General features: G+C 38.1%; 1 protein-coding gene across 1 annotated transcript in view; it reads right to left on the bottom strand.

Annotated features, from left to right (window-relative positions):
- LOC117434862 (homeobox protein aristaless-like 4) overlaps positions 1–14,299 on the bottom strand; it is a 41,248-nt gene that overhangs the window by 12,874 nt on the left and 14,075 nt on the right. Inside the window, exon 2 of the mRNA XM_034057533.3 lies at positions 5,657–5,970. Within this exon, the coding sequence (XP_033913424.1) occupies positions 5,657–5,970 (314 nt within the window). The remainder of the gene's footprint in view (positions 1–5,656; positions 5,971–14,299) is intronic.

Below are 14,299 nucleotides of genomic sequence, written 5' to 3'. Positions count from 1 at the left end.
AAAACAAAACCAAGAATATTCGGGTTCAATCTTGAGGCTGGCTGGACATGTGCGAGGAAGTGAAAAAAAAAAAAAAAACATCCGAGTATTAAAGGGCTAGTTGCACAAAGTCTTTTTGCTTTTTTTTCTGCCAGTTATTTCATTTCTTTTTTCTCAAAGAATTGAACAGTACTGTCATTTTATTATTAGTTTGCTTTAAGTTTGATCATGAAAAAGGTGTTGTGGCTGGTTGATTTAGTGATGTGTTTTTGTTTTTTGTTCGTTTTTTTACATGAGATCATTTTTTAGGTACGCGAGAAATAGTCCTGACAGAAAGTCAAATAGGCACAGAAGGTGAAAAAAAATTAAACAGATCTGCCTCAGACATCTTTACAGAGTCAAAATCAAGTATATCATTTCAATCAAATGTCTTGGCAACTGGTCATCACATAGATCCCCTGATACTAAGAAAAGAAGTGGCGTTAACCACAGAGTACTGCTCAAATGCCAGTACGTCTGGCTAAATCCCTCCTAACTCTAGCTAATTCTCAAACTTACATTTCCATTCCCCTGTAAATATGGGAACCGTATATTCCTGAAAAGGTATTTCATGTTGGCCACTTGGAAGACAATTGGATTGCATCTCAGTAGAAGCTAAATAGTGGACTTTAGACAAGCACAACATGGACACGGTACCATACTGTACTTACCACAAACATATCACCCACAGAGACACAAAACTGAGGGCAAAAAAAATAGTACAGCAAAACTCTCTTAACAGCACCCAAACAATACAACTACAATGACAACTGCTTCATAGACTCACTGGTTCATTGAATTAACTGCATATTTTTGTAAAGACCTTTGTGAAAAATTGAATTCATATCAACAACAGAGAATTGTGAGGGTCTGGAATCCTTCAAGAAGCTGCTTGATGAGATTCTGGGATCAATAAACTACTAGCAACCAAACAAGCAAGATGGGTCGAATGGCCTCCTTTCATTTGTAAACTTTCTTATGTTCTTATGTTCTAACACTGTAAACCAAAACTCACTTTACAAATGGTCGCCATGCAGTTTATTCTAGTCATAATCTGGCTGTGTGTTACTGAGCCTTAATAACCTGTATGTAACTGCCCCGGCCTCGCAGATAAGCACAGCGCTGACTGTGACTAGGCTAAGCAAACAAGTTAAAAATAATGTGTTCCATGAAATTCTATAAGCAGCGGCTAGTGATTCACATACCTCCACTAAGCCCCCGGCAAAAATGCTGTGACAGATTTTGATTCTCAAAATCCATCTGCGGTGCACAAAAATACTGCCAACTTTAGTCCTACTCTTGTTTTTCCTTAGTTTATCATAACATGCCAAACTTGCACATAGTATAATTACACTGTTATATATATATATATATATATATATATATATATATATATATATATATATATATATATATATATATATATAATGACACAATTGCACTGCAGCAAATTAGTAGAGTTAAGATTGAACAAGATTTAACGTGGTCACAGTTTGTATGCTTCAAGATGACATCCATTTGGTAAACGTGTGTCCCTTCAAGTCTATTCAAGCCAATTAAAATACTAAGGTAAAACTAAGGTAAAACTATATAAAAAAAGTAGACAAATGTTTCAGCCAGTGCCTTCTTCAGTGTGGGAGAGGGGCAAGTTTCACCTGCTCTAGAGACAAGTGACGGGCAAATCCCTCCTTTTGAGGAACAGTAATGAAAAACAAACATTGCAAATCCGTGCACTTCTGAAAATAGAGGCTCTCCCGGGAAAGTTTACCCCCTGTGAATTCTCTGGGAGTCACGGACAGAGATACTATGAATCACAGTTCAGAGCAGGGTGCACAGTTTCCACAAACTGCTGTGCTCTCTTTATTAAGAGCTACTGGGATTAAGGCAGTGGTGTAAGAGGGTGAGTGTTTCAGCTGTAGGGTATTGATGTGCCAAACTACCTGTGTGTGGAGGGCAATGTAGACAATGTGTGCCTGCTTGTTCACAGGTTGTGTTAATTAAGTTGGAAACTGTTACAGAACACCCTCCGAGTTTTACAATTTTCTCTCTGCATGATGATTCACTTTGTCTGTATTAGGTCAAATTTCCTCATTGTGATTGTATTGTCTTAAATCAACTTGAAGATTGCCCCCAATGCCATTTCAATGCCTCTATAGTTTTTCTTCTGTATTTTATATTGCTGCACGCCACCATCTAAATCACTGTTCCTTAATCTTTCAGTCCATTCCGGTCCATGATGTTTTTCCAACCATTTCCTTAGTTAACAGTTTGTGACATGAGGAGCAGTTTATTAAAACCCAATTTCAGAAAAATCACAACTGTGTTTAAAAAGAAACAATACGAGGTCTGTAAAAAAAAAAACCACAGTACTGTCCAAAAACACTATGACATCCTATAATATACTATAGTATGTAATATATACTGTAGGAAACAAATGTTTTTGGGTGGTATATAGTATTTCTTTTTTTATGTGCACATGAGAACATACGGTAAGCAGTGAGAATGTTTTAAAAGTGACTGTGTCTGTAAAGCTTGAACAGGAAACAAACTCTCCTGTTTCTGTGTATTTTTCTCCTCTCTCCATGTCTTTACTTGGACACAGAGATTCGGCAGTGTGACATGCAGTACACTTCCTGTTTTCACAGATGCTTGAAAGGCTTATCCCTGTGCTTACAGTATACGGACGAAGCAGCACTGTATGTGTCCTTGTGACTAAAGATTGACCTGCAGTATGCACCAGAATGTTGTGCTTTTATGTTGCTGATTTTAAAAAATAAAATGCATTTCACAAAATGTCACGATTTGATAATTAAATAATTGTGTTAATTCAGGGTTTGGCCATGTTGATAGTAAATTGTCCTACAAGTGGTATATTTTACTGCTAAAATGACCCTTCACTTATCTGTTTTAAATATTCACCTTTTTTTATAAGGATCGAAGGACACACTCTTTAAGAGTGGGAATGGCATTTGTAAGTGCTAGTTGCAAGACAGGCAGCTAGTCTGTTAAGACCTGTTTAGGTGGAAAGGAATAGTAAATTAGTTAAATGTGTTTGATCACCAGATTATTACACCTGTTGGGGGTGGGGGTGGGGGTGGGGGTGGAGGGGAGGCATGGGGGATTATCAATGTAGGTCATGTTTTAAAGGTTATTTTATGAATCACTGGGGCAAACTGTAACTTCTCTTCTTGTTTAACATGTGTTAAAGGTGCACTTCACACCTGCTGTTCATTACAATTATTCCGATCTTTCCTGGCTCTCTCTGCCCTCTGCCCTCTGCCCCTGCTTAATAAAATGGAGTGATCTGCTAGCACCCATCCTGGGATGCTCCATGCATCAGTGTGCAATGCCAGAAGTGTATTTATTTTCTTTATTAATGTAGCAAATAAGATTAAACTTTTTTATAAATCCAAGGGAATTCTTTATACATCTAAATTTAAAACTTGTCATGTATAAAATGCATGATTTCATTCTTTAGCAGTACTACATCTTATAAAATAAATCATTCTTAAAGGCACTTCTAGGGAGTGTCTGGCAATATAATGCACCAGTAACAGGTGTAAGGGATTAACAACACAAAAGAAAACCTTTAATATATTGTACTTTTTTCTTCTTCTTCTTTTCATACACTTAACCTCAGGTTTATTCTTCTCAAAAATAAAAAAGGGACATAATATTTATCAAACGTTTGGTCATTACCTTGACCCAGTTCTGGCTAACTGGTTTCCTTCCTAATGCTGTGCAGGTTTTTCATGAGTAATGTTCTCTTGTGTGTTGTTTTACAGGACCCTAACAGACGCTCATTAGTTATACAATCTTCAGCACTCTTTGGCTATTCCCCTAAAACCACAGGGCCCTCAGACTCATCCCACAGGTTCTATATAAAGGAGGTGCAGTGTGTGAAAAAGTACTGCATACAACAGGGGCCCATAACTCAACACTCCAATCCCTGGGCTCTCTTTATAATACATTATAGTCTCTTTTTTTCTCACTTCTTTATTTAATGTCTTTTAGTTTCTGAGTTTAATTCAATCAACTGGATTTTTAAGTAGCTATTAGTGTTTTTTATGCACAAGAACATGTGGCACCACATAATGAGACCACAGCAAATATGCAGTCTGTATCTCAAATGGTTCCTTAGAAACTAGGTGTTGAAAGTGCTGCAACTGTGGCTATGTCAATGATGATTGAACTTGACCAATAGAATCAGACAGTAGTTGTGTTCCAAATTGTATCCAAATGGGGTCTATTTAAATAAAATGTGGCAGATCTTAATACTGACACCCTCAAATATATAAACGTTATTTATCATTTCAGTTTATTTCTATTGTAGTAATAGTGATACATGATAATCAACCCAGAAGGGGAATCTAAACTGGATTAATATGGAATTTCTGTTAACACATACCACAGGAATCTCTCTGGCTCCTGCCAATGTCCTGTGGAAGATGGGTAATAGTTTCTAGGAGTTTGGCACTGTCCTGTGTGCATTTCATTGGGGATGGTGCATGTCTGCGGCTTCTGGACTGAGTTCATAAAGACTCAACATCCTTCAAAAGCTCTAAGATCTTCATGTGTCACCCCGAAATGTGTATTGGGTCCCCATGGGCAGGGCGGCGTCAGGGGGTGGTCAAGGGATGCAACTGCACCCGGGCCAAGCCTTTGGGGGGGCCAGCCCTGAGTTAATTTCTTTTTTTCTGAGTCCACTTTTATATGTAAAAAATATATAGGCGCCATTTTATGTACTGGGATTAGAAAAATAAACCGTAGCATGGTAGTATTGGCGGACTGTCAATCAAAACACAAATTCGCAAATCAGAGCTAACAGATTGTCAATCTGGAGGCAGGACATGAGCAAGCGCAATAGGTCTGTGTTAAAGTCATGTGATTGCTCTGCTGGCAGATGAGATACTAACAAACTGATGGTAAAAATTCAGCATCAATTCAATTGATTAGTCTTGTTTACAGTCATCAAATAACTTTAGAATATGCTTTGTTGGGGAACATTTTTTTTTGACTGATTATTTTTCTGGCTATGTATTTCTTTTCAAAAGGTTTTCTTTAAGTTGTGCTGCAGCTATACAGTATGTTTTTATTTTTATTTGGGGGGGGGGGCAGTAAATCCTAGAGCCAGCACTGCCCATGGGGTTATGTGGTAAAAGCCATATTGCTTGGATAACCAAGATTTAAATATTCTGTGTAATAAGATTTAACATCTTTTAAAATAGACCAAGGATTTAAAAGGGATCTGAATTTAATTAGTTTATGGCACTACTACAGATATGCTTTAAACAGCTATGTGGCTTCATCATTTTGATTGAATCCAAGCTTGGATCTTGCTAGAGAATTCCACAATATTGTATGTCAGACATTCAAAATACAGTTATCCTTTATCTGCCTTAACTAGATCAAGAAGCTTTAGCTTTACTGAGATTCATGAGTGGGTCATTTTATCGAGGATTTTACTACATTACCATATTAGCACTAGTGGTGCTAAGTTCTGTTAAGGAATGTAAAACATGCTGTAGTTGGAGCGAAGAGTTAGAATGGCTGTGCTTATCCCTGCACAATCTAGAAAGTTAGCTTTGGACTTTCTTTCAAGCTTGCCCTTACAAACCCCCCCCCCCCCCCTCATTACCTGCACTCGGGCCTCAGTCAGGTCGGTGCGCAGTGCCAGCTGCTCCCTGGCGTACACGTCGGGGTAGTGTGTCTTCTGGAACACCTTCTCCAGCTCCTCGAGCTGGTAGCTGGTGAAGGTGGTGCGGTTGCGTCTCTTCTTGCCCTTGTTGCTCTCGCCTTCACCCTTGTCCAGCGGGTTGGTTATCTCAGAGCCCGGATGGTCCTGGGGTCCCTTGACCCCGGACTCTTTCACACTGAGGTAGCTGCTGTCCATCCCTGCAGGGTCAGTGCTCGGGGGCAACTCAGAGTCCGTCAGCCCACTGCTGTCTTTGGCTGAAAAGACAATGGGAGAGGGAGCATTGTTAGTGCTGCTGAGAAGACAGGTAAAATGTGTCCTAGACCAGGGGTAATTGACATGGGTGCTGGAGTGCCATTGCTTTACAGGTTGTGTTAGTAATTAAAGACTGTGGCGATTGCCTTAGATGACTACCCTTGGTTTTGAATAAAAGTGGTTTCTTATAACAGGTTGTCTATAATAGGTTTCAATTAATATAGGTGACTTTTTAGGTTATATTTTTCACTGGATTGCTTGTAATTTAATTTCTGTTTCAATTTTAAGATTCTTGTTAGCTTTCGATTCTGCCATAACATAATGTCCATTTAACAAGGTTTATAACATATGCATGAATTTATTAAATAAAAACAACAGCAAATACTGTATTTACATTGCTCTGTGTGATAAAGAAGTCAAAATACACATACAATCAAAAAAAGAAATGAATTTGTTCAGTAATTTCATTAAGAATACAAATTATAGGACAGCAAGATTAATAATAAAAAGCAGTTCCTTCTGTTTTCACTTTAGGTGTAATCCAATATTGTTTAATTACTTTTCACTCAAGCAGGGATATTTTTCTCATTTGAGTTTTTTTTTTTAAGACCATGAAAGTCATTAAAGACACAGATGTTCGGATTAAATAAATTGGAATAGGAAACACAGTCACAGTTTTAAAGTGGAATTCAAAACCACATGTTTAAAATGCAGCTGTTGTGGATGGGTCTTTCAGAAGCTGATAAGAACATTAACTAAAACAGCTGTACTTTTAATAGTGTTGTGTGGTTTTAATTGAATAAATAGTTTGACCTGAATAATTAACTCCACTGTAAACTATTTGCTATCTAAATATTTATATCCACATGGGTCAAGGCACTTCATTTCCATTGTAATTGATTGCCTAATGTTTAATAGTGACATCTCTGCAGGCGCTTTTCTATTTAAAAAACATGAAATGGTGTAAATGTGAAGTACGGAATGAACACATTATGGATGACGTGCTTCTAGAATGTAAATAAAGCTTGGTGCACATTCACTCCCATTCATTGCATGTGTTTATAATTCCCCACATGCTTTTCACCATTTAGAAAGTGTAATGAAATTGGGCATTAACTAAAACTGTACATATACAATAGTAAACATTTATAAATAGCATTATGTTAAAATTCATATAACTGTCCGACAGCATTTGTTAGTTTTTTCATTAGGTTTGTTAGTAGTAAATCTGGAAAATACAAATTAATGATTTCTCTAGAACATGGGGGGGGGGGGGGGTCTCTTGCCTTATCCGCCAAAACATCTAGAAACAACATATGTACACGGGAGCTTGGTGATGCAATGGGATAAAATAATATACTTTCACCTTTGGACATAATATTCAGCTTAGGGAAATGATTTTGTCTCAACAGGACAGAAGTCTATGCTCAAGAGCTGCAAGACGAAGCTTGCCCATCCCTACAGTGCTGGGCTGGTAGTTGTCTTTCACTTTTCACCGTATAAGCACTATTCCAGAGAACCAAAAATAATGCTTGTACATTTTGCATTGTTTGTTATGAGAATGTGTGCTTTATATCCTTGCAGACTATTTCTCTGGCTTGTCAGTTTCTCAGGACACTTGTATAACTAAAGCCAGTCCCCCTCCATAAATCAGGCTTTCATCAGAAATAACCACCCTTGGCATTAATCACAGGCCGACACGAAGAATAGTTTGGAGGAGTATTTTTCTTGGACAGACAGGCATTACGTCTTCAGACTAGATTTCACTTTACACCCTCAAACTGGAAAGAAATCCATGACCAGATTTCTGGATGAACTAAATTGAACAGAAGGTCACTACCTTCATCCCATCATTGTCTGTCTGTCTGTCAAAAGCATTAGCCAAAGCTGTTGTCTACTCGACTTTCATATGTTTTACCTAAGAACTGGGTTCTTATGAATTGGTGTTGGAAGTTAAGGATTTGTCCGTCTGTCTGTCTGTCTAGGACAGGGGTAGGCCTAGCTCCTCCAGTTGCAAGAAATGACTGAAACAGACATTTCAATCTGAGCATGTTTATATGTATGATGATGGTCTGGTGAAGTAATCTAAAATTCCCTGTCCCAAAACTCACAAACCAAATGCGTACATGACAGCTCTGATTATGCAGTGAGGGAGAGCTGGGTTTCGGTGAAGTAGAAAAGCGACCACATAATGAGGGGCTTGGTAATGGAGCTTGGAGGGACAACTGATTTCTGTATCCAGCAGAGTGGAGGGCTGGGCTGTAGGGGAGTAAGAAGGGAGGGGAACAATAACACCATTGTATATAATATTTGTTACATACTGGGCAAAATATTATTGGCGGGGCATTTTTCACCCATTTAGCCCAAACTTTCAGAAATGGAAAAAAAAACAAGGCAAGAAACTGCAGCTACATTACATTAATTAGCTAGAATGAGCAATTAATATGTAAAGTACAATAAATACAAGTAAAGTAATCGAAGGAAAAGCTCACAGCAGTGCTTGCCTTGTTAACAGCCATTTTTAAATACACTGTTCATACACTGCAACTGAGCTGTAGAAGATGCAATAAAATAACCTCCTGCTCCTGTGGGTGGAGCTGTGCTCTAATCTGGACCCTGACAAACACACACAACCATACGTTTAGAGTAAAGTTACAAACAAAACTAAAGTGAATTGAATTTAGTGATACATCCAGGGGCTCAGGGTTTGACCTTTGAGCCTGACTTTAGTCAATTTGACTTTTAAATACTACCCCCCCCCCCCCCCCCCCCCGCCACCACGTTCCCCCCTCCCCAGCTCAGAACTACCAGAATATCTGTTTTAATGACAAGAGTCAGAGCTATGCTGCAGTGAACTGTCCTATGGTTTATAATTAAATGTTTTTGTTTGTTTTGTTTATTGTCTCTGAATTGCCCTTATATGAGCAAACAACCCTTTAACTATCTAACTAACGTAGCAATATTTAAGACCACCAATTACCCCATTTACTCATTAAGAACACTTTGAATTATTGGAGATCCCTGATGCATGGCAATTGGTATCCATTCTGGCAGCGTGTATAAGGAGGTGTACCCCTGGTTCCATTGTACCATGTTCTGATTCTAGCCAACGCTGCTCAACCTTGATAAAAATAAAACCTTTTTTTGCTCTTTGGTATAATGGGTCCCACATTGCCTCCTGCCTAAGACAGACACATCCTGTTAAGGATTCCGAACGCATATATTTACTCAAAATAAGTTATTCCTTTAGATGCCTCATGACTTCTGCGTCCACCAGGAAAAGCTTTCAGACTGAAACCATGCCGCTGGGATCAAAGGGGCTTGTTTATCTTCTGTCATTGATATTTTTTGGTGGAGAGGTGGAGAGGGGGAGGGGGTTGTTCTTTCTGGCATTTTCTCCTTTCAAGAAATTGATAGTTTTCAGCTGAATGCAAATACTTATTTTGGGGAAAAGCTAGGGGCACTTGTGAATACAGTGAGGTGAAAGACATGGGAAATAACAGTATTAGGCAAAACCTCTGCCCCTGGCTGATCTAACTAGTCCCTAGAGCACATACCTGCCTGATATTTCATTAAAGCAACAACATCTTAAATCTTAAAATCTAAATCTTTTTTACATTTTTAAATATAGATATGCCTGGTGTGTGCTTCTGAATAATAGCATTTAAAAGTCTTACTGTACCCCATATTTCTTTAATTTAACAGCGAAAAAGATAATACAAATGTTAAAGTAGATAAATAGCACAGAGTGATGGAAATGCAGTGGCCATGTCTGTCACACTCTAGGTGAAGTAATTTATAACAATCTATTGCTATAAGTTTAGTCGTAGCAGGAGGAATCCTGCATATTTGGCTAAAAAAATGGCATACTAAATGTAAACAGATTTTTTTGGGGTGTGGGGTGGAGGCTAAATAACCAAACTGTAAACATACTGGGCAAATGTCTGCCTTTTAAAAACATAAGTTAATGAAATATAAAAATGGCCAAGTAATTTAAGACATTTATAAACCAAGACAGGCAGCAATGGATTCAACTGGAGTTTGAGGGAATGTAAACAAACTGGAAAGAAATCCAAGACCAGGTTTCTGGGTGAAGTAAATTTCACAGAAGGCTACATTATGGGAGAATCAAGTAAACGGACACCAGAAAATCATAGTGTAAAATGGAGCACACTGCAGATTTTTTAAAATGGGATTTACTTTTTCTTATAGATGGGTGTGCCTGTCTCTCCGCATTCAAAGGATCTCATTTTAAAGAAAGTTTCATTATAAAGATAGGGATTTCGGAATGTGCTGTGCTCCCCCTGAGCAGTCTCTATAGACTCCCAGAGGTCCTGGGACTGCAGTTTGATTTTAGGAATGTGCTGAGGTCCCCCTGAACGGTCTCTACAGACTCTCAGAGGTCCTGGGACTGCAGTTTGAGAACCGTTCCTCTGTCACATTAATCAAATTCTGTTTTAGAGTGTGATATTATTTCCTGCAGAGTATCTGTAAACTCGGCACAGACCCAAACAGTGCTACAACAGGCAGGGGGCTTGTTTCCCTCCTGGTGCTACAGCACAAAGTCAATATGTATCCCATTCTATTAAAAACGAAAAACCACATCCCCAAACTAAACCGAAGCTGCAATTCCACTGAGAGCTGAGGCAATGCAAAACAATGGAGAGGGTTCAGACAGCGGGTCAGTGGTTGAGCTGGGATTTGAACCCAGAATCTCCTGATCTGTTCTACTAACCAATAGGCTACAAAGCTTCCTTCGATGTGACGAGTAAACAAACATCATGCACACATGTAAATATTAACGAAAAGTACTATAGATAGTAGCAACTACTGCATGATTATTGCTCATATTAATCATATTAAAATACATGTACAGCACATGTAAAATTCTAATTTGGTGGAAGATGTGTTTTAGGTTGTTTTTTTTATTTTTTATTTAGTGTGCACAATCATTTTACGCCAATTTGTAATATCTAGTCATTTATTCTCCTCACCACAGTAATTCCCCACACAGCTGACCCGAAGGTTCAGTGGGTGTCCTCCGATCCCACGACCAAGCCAGCTTCCTCTTTTACACCCAGGAACTCGAGAGCAGACATCAGCGAGCTACCAGCCTCTGGAGGACAAAGGCCAGCCCTGCAGGTGTCCGCTCTGAGCTCACTGGGCGTCTGGCTAGCAGGGTTCACTGTGGCACGATTTTGCCTGCTTAACCCACAGGAGCACCAGGCCCAATGTGACTCTCCCGATCTCAGTCTATTTTAATGGTACTAAATATTTAAAATAGCCAGAAAGTAGGTTGAAACCAATAAGCACTGAAGTAAACCTGATCAATCTCTCACTACATCTCCTAGCTTGGTCTTGTGTGCATCAGTCTAGGATATATACCCAGGGCTTGCTACACCTCTAGATTCTAGAACAGTACCCATTTTTAAAAGGGTATCTCAATCCATCTGTGTTTGATTTATCTTTTACTAACTGAATTGTCTGAATTACTGTAAATGTGTTTATAAGGCGCAAAAAAAACAGCAGGATTTATGCACAGGGATTATATGTATCCACAGTGTAAAACAGAAAATAAGCTCCTATATTATTGTTGGATTACAAGTACAGCATCTTATTAGTAGATCTTAGATGTATAACAATACATAACCTCCTTATCACAATATTTACAATGAATCATTATTATACAATAAATCAATCCCTCCTATCTGGAGTATAATTGTTAACACATGGTGCAGTAGTTATAAATACTATTAAGTATAATTGTTATTTATTTGAAAATAGTTATAATCTTGCAATTAAAACTCTCTGTGACCTATGTTTCCTGTGACAGGTATGCCAGAATGAAATCAAAAATATATATTAAACGCTGCTATAGTAACAATAAATAACGTGTCTCTACAGACAAAATAGCCCTTTAATCTTGATTTATGCCAGACCCCTTGTTCCAGGATTTTCCTGGGTAAACATTTAAATAAACAGGCATACATTATAGAGTTTTCTTTTAAGAATTGGCACCCCTCATGATAACAAAAACAAACTTGTGTATTTTTCTTTAAAATGTTTATGCTAATTCATAAAGGAGTATATAAGTGCATCAGTGATTTTGCATGTCAGACCCACAGATTGAAATATTTGATGATGTTTATATGTTGCATCAGGCATGTGCTACCCATCATATAACAATACCTAAAATGCTTTCAAAATTATGTTTATTTCCCCTTGATATTTAATTCAGGCCAGCTTTAAGCATTTATCAGAAAAGAAGTACAGCACTAATACGGACGGATTTTAAACAGCAACTTTACAGTTGTTATCCAAATGAAGATTTTTTTTAGATCTATGTTATGATCTATTCTGATTTTACAATTAAGTGTAATGGATGACTTTATTTTGCAGTATGAATCCAGCACTGAAAATGCATTAAAGTAAGTTACAAAATGCACTTCATTGAAGTATTACTGCAAAAGTTATTAAATTACAGTGGCTAGTTAAGGACAGGGGACAACATTAAAAAATATATATATATATATGTTATGTCAAGATCACAAGATGAATGATCTTGATTTCAACCATATCATTTGAAATGTGGCGATCCTGAGATCATGTATTTTGTGGAAAACACATTTTACAGAATCATATATATTTGTTTATACATTTACATACTTTCGTATGTTTCCCAGGACATTCTTATACTCGCTTGTTCTCTTGACAAGTCTGCACATAAGAAAGGGGGGGAGGGGGGGGATAATTCCTAACATATGAGATGTCAGTCAAAACCACCTCTAGGTATTAAGGTCACGTCTTTACTGGGGGCAGACGTTTAACCAATGCTGGCAATAGGGAAAAGCATCAAAGTGAAATTTCACTGGTTGTAAATCTGCAGGACGTCCTTAGTGCTTTTATGGAGAGGGATTGAGGGGTCGGCAGCAAACGAATAAAAGAGACACAATAAATTAGAGTTCCTGTCCGTCTCCAGAGCGAGTCAGAGTACACCCTCTGACCCTCCGATGATGGGCCTGGGGAAGCTAGTTTCTTGGGGAGTGTATTATTGGATATGATTTTGGAGTGCTACCGATCAATGAGCTACATTCAAAAAGCAATTGCTCCAGTTTGGATCATATCTAAAAACCTGTCACATAGCATGCTGTTCATGTTATTAACTATTATTTTATATCCTTCTGAATTTATTTATATGTGTGTACGTATCATCATGTATAGTGTTTAATAAAGTCACCAGCATATTTTACTGTCTCCGAGCAAACCTGAGCATGATTGAATTTGTGTTAATATAAAAATTACCACTAGGGGTGTGTTCCACCGATTTCTTCCTGCACAGATTGTCATTGATTTGTGGTGGGAGAATTACCAGTGCCCACCCCAGGTGGTCAGTTTATACTGGCTCCTTATACAAATTCTAGCTTGCTCTGGGTTCCCACACAAGTTAGACACATCTATGCTGATGAATGCAAAAACAATAATAAATGGTGATTAAGAACATATACAATGAGATCATTACATGCACTGCACACACCACTGTGTTGTTTGCAATACTACATAGTGAACAGGAGACAGCAAAAGCAAGTACGGTACCACAAGATATTCTTTAATACTACAGCAAATACAGTACAACAATTCACCTCTCGGTGTTGAGGTAAGAACAGCTCTCCTTAAGCAGTGAATGATCTCCACACACATACCATGCGTGTGCTATAACTGTTAGTCCCAAGTCATGGCTATAACCTTACCAGTTTGATTTAAGATGTACTCAATGATGACAGTACAAAGCGGAAAGGCCTTGAAAGAATGTAGGTGAGGGGAAACTATGAGACTGTTCCCTTTAAAAATCCACTCCTGATAAATAACTTCTCACTCGTCACTCAGGCCTTTCTGTGGTCCCTGACGCTCTGAGCAGTGTGTTTTCAACAGACTTGACGCTGTTTACTTTTTGGGCTCAACATATTTATTTTTAATATTCACACAGCTTCACAGTTACTGAAGAAATACAATTCCTTCCCAAACCAGAAAAAAAAAATTACAATGTCATTTTACTGCTTTGAGCTTATGCTGTGGAAGAAACATTCCTAGCCAAACTGAAGGACTTATAGTGACGTGAATCTCTAATGCCATGAAATAAATAGAGATTTCATGGCATTGCAGATTCATGTCCTTATAAGTGAGTTTTTAGTGATGGTGACGTGAATTTCTATTTGCTAAACAAATGGGAATCAGTGCATTTGAGTGTGAATTATGGAGCATGGAAGTTCATTGGATGCAAGCCTTGAATGTGAGTCACTGGAACTGCTGAATTAATTAAATCATATAGTAAAA

Source organism: Acipenser ruthenus, chromosome 28, assembly GCF_902713425.1.
Source record: "Acipenser ruthenus chromosome 28, fAciRut3.2 maternal haplotype, whole genome shotgun sequence".
Classification (NCBI taxonomy): Eukaryota; Metazoa; Chordata; class Actinopteri; order Acipenseriformes; family Acipenseridae; genus Acipenser; species Acipenser ruthenus.
Note: the sequence above shows the minus strand (reverse complement) of the source record. Positions and strands in the feature narration are given on the sequence as shown.